General features: G+C 38.9%; 1 protein-coding gene across 2 annotated transcripts in view; it reads left to right on the forward strand.

Annotated features, from left to right (window-relative positions):
• The window catches only part of AIG1 (androgen induced 1), a 129,218-nt gene extending 123,408 nt beyond the window's left edge, over positions 1-5,810 (forward strand). For both annotated transcript variants that reach the window (XM_088052944.1, XM_005518442.3), the window contains 2 exons: positions 2,005-2,168; positions 5,169-5,810. In XM_088052944.1, coding sequence (XP_087909070.1) covers positions 2,005-2,168; positions 5,169-5,206 — 202 coding nt within the window. In that variant the 3' untranslated portion in view covers positions 5,207-5,810. The remainder of the gene's footprint in view (positions 1-2,004; positions 2,169-5,168) is intronic.
• Positions 5,811-6,532: the final 722 nt, after the last annotated feature.

Raw genomic sequence — 6,532 nt, forward strand, 5'->3', positions numbered from 1 at the left:
TGCAGGAGCCCATCAGTGATTCTTTGGCTGGATTTAGAAAATGCTTCCTCTTTCTAGCATAAATGTGTTCTAGTAAAAGCCGCTTCTGCTTGAAAGCATGAAGTTGGTTCATGAAGTTGGCTACACAGATGCCGTTTAGAAGGTCTCTTGAAAAGTCCCTCTGTAAAGGTACTTTATAATCCTGAGAAGTTTCATCATACCACAGAAAATAAGTGAAAAAGAGACCAGCTTCTTTTCAGTCTTTTTCCTTGGAGCTTGTTTTTCACAGAATGATCGTTAGGAAAAAAGGCAAATAAAAACTGAAAAAAGCAAATGAAACTGAAAATTGTTAAGCCATAATAGACATTCCCTGCTAAGCCAACCTGGTAGTAGGGGACATCCCATTACCTTCTACCCAACTGTCTCATCTTTTTCTTTCATCAAGAGGATCATGGTGTCCCCTGTTACCATGGGTTATGCAGGAGCCTTTCATTTCTTCATAGATAATTTTATCTAGTCAGGTTAATTCTGTCACAGGAGAATACTGGGGAAAATAACTGTAAAGTACAGAGATAATTTCCCATATGTGAACTGATTTGGAGAAGAGGGTTTAATTGCATTTAGATCATGCAGATTAATTTACTGACACATGTAGTTTCCCAGGTGAAGTGTGCAACTGTTAAGGGTTTGGCTGTAATAAAAGCTTTTCCAAGGAGGAGGGAAGCTGTGACAACTGTGGACATTTCCAGGGTGATTGTTAAACAGGGATTCTGTACTCTCTGTGTGACAGAATTTCATGGTAGCAGTTTTGTGTGAACTTCTCTGTCTCTACCCTTTAGGAGCCTTTGACTTGATCTAGTGATCAAAAATCTTCCTTAAACAAACAGAAACTTAGCAAGTGAGGCAAATCATGTGGACATGGAAATCCCCATCTATAACAGTCTGTGCAGCTGCTCTAGCTGTGCTTCACTGTGAGCTTTTCTCTCAAATTTCCAGGTCAGAAAGGCAAAGATTTACATTCTTGAAGAGAGCCCAGCAAAGCCCTAGCCTACCTTCAGTGAGCACTTTACCCAGTTAGCTTCTGAGATGTTTGCTCAGTTGTTTGCCAGTATTTACTTTTCTTAAATTCCACTGGAAGTTCCATACATACTGGAATGTATGGACTCTCTCTGCTCCCTCTGACTTCACCACTCACTGCATCAGAGCTCAACACAAAAGTGATCCCATCAGAGGATACAGGTGTCCACTGCAGCCACACACAGCAAAACCACACACCTGGAGTGCTTCTTCAGGCTGCACTACTGTAAAGCTGATAGTCTGTCTAGTGTACCAACAATGTCCTCTGTAGCTGAATGATAGAAATCTCTGTGTCACCAGAGTTTTGGTTTTGTTTGGTCTTTTAAAAAAATATTTCTCTTTCCTAGAGAAAAATAGATTCCAAATTATAGCAGGTAACTGGAAGGAGGACCAATCTAAAACACAGTTGCTGAAGAAAATGTTCTCTCAAAGAGAATCTAAACCATATGCATCTGGCAAACCCAAAAACTGATTACCATGTGTAGCAAGGAAAAGCAAAAGGAAATCACAAATGTGTATGAAGTGAAAGTAGGATACTGCAGGAAGCAGAGCGAGATGGTAGTAGAGCCTGCAGAACCCTGAATGCTCTTAGGATAAAGAACCTGCTTGGAACAGAGGCTGCTGCAGTTTCCAGCTTTGGCATGAAACAGGGGTTTCCTCAGAAATATAACTGAGCAAGGAAATACCTGCCTACATCAGAAATGAAATCTGGCCAACCGCTCATAATAAATTGAAAGCAAAGCAGTAAGAATGTGGGAAATCAATCATAGTTTCATCATTTGTGATGTCTCTTCGGGATGGATGGCATGCACGTGCTCCAGTTCAGCTGCAACTTGCAGCCTTTCAAATAATTGCTTTTTGGGTTACAGTAGCTAAACCCACAGGCCAAGCTACTTTTGTAAAACAGGGCTGTAAGAGTCAGTGCTTGTTATTTTTGTTTTGTTTCAGGGTGTGCTGGATTCACCAAGTTACAGGAGTGTGGGTGTACCCGCTGCTTGAGCACCTCAGCCCAGGTGTCAAAATAATCTTTTTTGCAGCTGTTACCATAATAATTAATGTATTCTACTTGGTGGGAGAAGTCCTGAACAACTACATCTGGGATACACAGAAATGTGAGTATTGTTTTAGGAATATTATCTCGTGAAGTACACCATCAGGACTTGAGTATGTTTCTCTGAAAATGTAGAATGTTTTAAGCTGACTAAAACAAAGGAAAATGACAGAAGTTCCACTGAAACATCTTGCTTGCCTGCCCTTAAAAACAGACGGATGAACAGAATGGCTGCTGGAGAGCCTGAGGAGCTATGAATATGTATTCTCTTTTACAGTACTAATTTAAGAGCTCTTGGCAATTACCTGAGATGTTTACAACCCACTTATTAGCTGATGAACCCATTAAATGCAGCTAGAATGTAATGTGGATGCCATTAATGGTAAGCTTAGACTGAGAAATGAAAATATACTCTTTTAGTATTTTCAGGTATTAGGTGTTCTCTCAGTGTATATAATTACTCAGGGAAAATGAACATGTTCTTGTCAGTGAAATAACAGGAATGAAAGATCACTTTAGTGCACGGTAAGCTCAAATGTGCAGACTGTACATCATCTATCCTGCCTAGGCCACCCATTGCTGAGGAGAGGAAAAGGGAAAACAAAACAAACACAAGATTAAAAGTAAGTTCCTTTTATCTATGAAAGATGGCTTTCATTTATCAAATTGAATGAAATAACATTCATTATAGCTGCTGTGGCAAATCACAACTGGAGGGAAATAAATTCACTTGGTAGTTAATGGCACACGCGACTCTCTTTAACAAGTCCTTCAATACCAGGTAGAATCTAATGCTAGAAGCTCAAAGCAGTTTTACTTTCCATTTGCTCTATTAGCATCCAGGTGTAAAATGCCTTTTTGTTTTTGCTCTAGGACCATCAACCACTGGTCATAGTATTCAAGATGGGTATTCAGTCCTCAGTTTGATGTCAAATTCACATTTATTTAACTTCTCTAAGTTAATTCAGGAAAGATGTTTCTAAAAAAGGCAGCTGCAAGGAATAATTTCACTTAACCTAAGTCCTGTATGAAGAATAATAGTGTGGTAAAGAATCACATATTCTTAGCAAGTCCATGAATAAGTAGATGGTGGAAAAATTCCTGCACTATTCCAAAGTATGCATAACAAAATCCCTGGTCCTTGCAGGCCTCCGCCCTAGAGGAGCTAAATCAATTGGGTCATTCTCCCAACATCTTTCAAGGTTTACCCTGGAATTATTGTCCTCTCCATCATTTCCTTCATGTAGATAAGGAATATTGATCTCAAGTCCTTTCTGGCTCAAGCACTTGGAAAACAGAAATGCCGTGAGTCACCTGCTGGTTTGCTGAGCTTGAAACACTTTGCGCAAACTTAACCTGAAGCGTGTGGCAGGAACACCACAAACAACAGAGATGTAAAATTATGCCACTCTGTCACCATGCGAGGCCTGGGAAAATATTATTTGAAAACTGTACACTTAAAAGGGGCTTTTGAGCAGTAAGACTGCAAATCCAAACAGTCTGCCATGAGAAGATTTCTGGGGTGAGAAGGGGTTGTTTTGGGTTTGGAGTATTTTTATTTGCCTCTGGAGATGCATTAAATAGAACCTCACTACTGACAAAATGATTTGCAGTTAGTTTTTCCAAGTTAAACCACAAACATGGTAGGGAAGGAAAAATTTGCCCTTTGTACAAGCCAGTGTCTGTCCACAATTTTGTGGATATCTGCATTCCTGCCAAACTATTTGATGCATCTGCAGTAGAGTGCTTCAGAAGAAAGGAAAGACGTGCTTTCAGAAAGGCAAATAAAACAGCTTTTAAAATTATTGGAAAAGTTCCTTCTAGGAGAAAGCAGAAGACTTAAGATTGGCTCTGGAGCAAATTGTAAACCATCTGTAATCTTTTGGTCCCAGTCTCTTGTTTTGGTTGTTAAACCTTCAGCTGTGGCTCTCCCATTAACACCGGTGTGCCAGCAACACCCAGGGCCATTGTACTTGGGCTGCTGGCAACATGCAAACCCATTTGTCTTGGTGTTGTTTCTTTCAGCAAGGCAGCTCTGCAGTTGTGCTTTCTAACTGCAGATGAGTCTCTGTTTCCCACATTGGAATTCATGAATTATCTTTTTGAAGTGATTTACAGTGTATTTACCGCCTATGCATCTATTGCACTAGCTGGTGATCTTACTTGTGAGTGGATTTTCCTCTCAGCATTCTCAAGCATTGCTTCTTTTTTGCCTTTGGTTATCATAAGTCTTTCTTTTCCAGCATGCAGCAGGCCTGAAAACCTCCAAAAGAAATATTTGTATTTGAGATGTCTGGCAGAGAGGGCTTAGTCAGAAGAACAATACTTTTGTCAGATACCAGTAGTAATTCATTGTCCAGGAACAGGCATATGAAATAGCTGAATGTTTCCATTGCCAGAAAAAACAGTCTGCTGCCCAGCCCAGGCTTTGCTCAGCACAGAAAAGAGACAAGTCCAGCAGCTAGAATAAGTTCTTTAAGAAGCCCTACACTCAACTCAACCCTCCTGATATTACTGAAAGAAATGGCCATTACAAGAAGAGAGAGGCACCCTCTCAGCAGTAATTGTTTCTCCATTCTTGTACTTTCAAAAAAGGGAGATGTACCTGCACATACTTAAAAATCAAATGTTGAAATGGAGAGGGACCTCAAATTATTGAATTTTGAAACACAGTTTCTAAAATTTTCTTTCAAACAAAGATGGTTGCTTATATTCAGCTATAGTAACATCTATTTTAGTTTGCTAGGAGGTAAGCAGAGCAGGTGAGGGAACTACATGTTCCCAGACCCCTGCAGCCATCAAAGGCTGGGTGTGAGGCAGGGGGTCAGGCTGATCTGAAAATGGGAGTGAGGGAGGATTGTGCAGCTCCATTACTGGACAACCACTGCCATCAGGTGTGCAGATGTTTTTTCCCTTCACAGAAGTTGAGGTAACACAGGAGAGCAAGTTCAGGAGAAACAGCATTGATAAAGTAAAGACCAATGCATTAGAGGAACCTCTCTAAGCAAACCCTTGAGTTGTATTCACTGATTTTTTAAAGCTGCTCTCTGTATGTTTTCAGGTATTGAAGAAGGAAAAGAAAAGCCAAAATCGGAGTGAACAATAAGAGGCAACACAGAGGATTGTTTATAGTTCCATGGAAGATTTCTCATCCCCAACAGAGCTTGGCCTGGAGAGGAATCTTCTGGAAAGGAAGAAGTTTCATGGGCCCACTTCTCAGTGCAAGGATATTTTTGGATTTTATATGGGGGGAAAATGATTTTAACTAAGAATAATATTAATGTTTCAAACTTCAGTTTCTCCATGCTTGCATGTGACATACACATATAAGATGTATATTTATCTCCAAGGCATTCTCAACGTGCATTTCTTGAATCAAATAAGTCATTAAACCATTAAGTCATTAGATCTTTTTACTTCTGCCAAGAAGAACAATGAGTCCATTCTCTGTATTGTTTGAGAAAAGCTTAACCAGATAGGTCTAATACAGGGAAACAAAGCAATCCTATATATTTCAAATTACAGCATAGAAGTTAATTGCATGAATGTATCTGAAGAAGAGTTCAGTCTGACTGAAATATTAATGTAACACTATGTAACAGCTGCCTTAAATTCGTTATGTTAATAATTTTACCAGTTCAGTGAAATCTTACTTGCAGTGTTAAGATCTTTAGACCTAAATAAAAATGAAATTATCCTTGCAGTTCTGTTTCTTCATGCTGATTCTTGACATTTTTGATGGATTGATGGCATTTGAATGATACATTTTCGGGTTTTCCAGTGTCAACTGTAGATTGTATAATTTCTACATGAGGATTTTTCGTCTTATTTTCATAGTAAACTAACAGACCTTGCATTTTCATATTGTAAGTTCTCAACAGGTGGGCTGAGCTGTTCGTGTTGCACAAGAGTGAGCATTTAAGTCTTACTTCAGGAAGGCATGTAAGCAAATGTTTAAAGTTAAGCACATGCCTGTTGGTATAAGGAATTCAATTGCAAAAAACTAGTGATTATTTGAGTTTGATATGATTCTGTTTAACTACTAGACAATCAAGACGTAAGTCTAGTGGGCAGGAAAAATCATCTAGAACTAAAATAAACTGAATAGAATAATTTTTGACAAGACAATATTTATTAAAAATTAGCTTTATGCTCCAAATACTGGTATTCATATCACATATTTGTTCATTAGTGTATTTAGTAATTTCTTCTAACACATGCAGAGCACTTTGAGTATGTATGGTGTTAATGTGTTGTTTTTAGTAACAGGATTTCTGCAGAGTTTTAATACAATATAATGGTGTTTCTGCTCTGGAATAACTCCGGGGAAAACTGATCTCGTGCAACTCATTACATGCCTCCACAGTACTTTTTAAATGTATGTACACACTATCATACAAAACAGCACAAGTTCAACAATGTGCT

The sequence above is a fragment of the Pseudopodoces humilis genome, chromosome 3, assembly GCF_049639895.1.
Source record: "Pseudopodoces humilis isolate 2021_Gansu_Grassland_sample_001 chromosome 3, ASM4963989v1, whole genome shotgun sequence".
Classification (NCBI taxonomy): Eukaryota; Metazoa; Chordata; class Aves; order Passeriformes; family Paridae; genus Pseudopodoces; species Pseudopodoces humilis.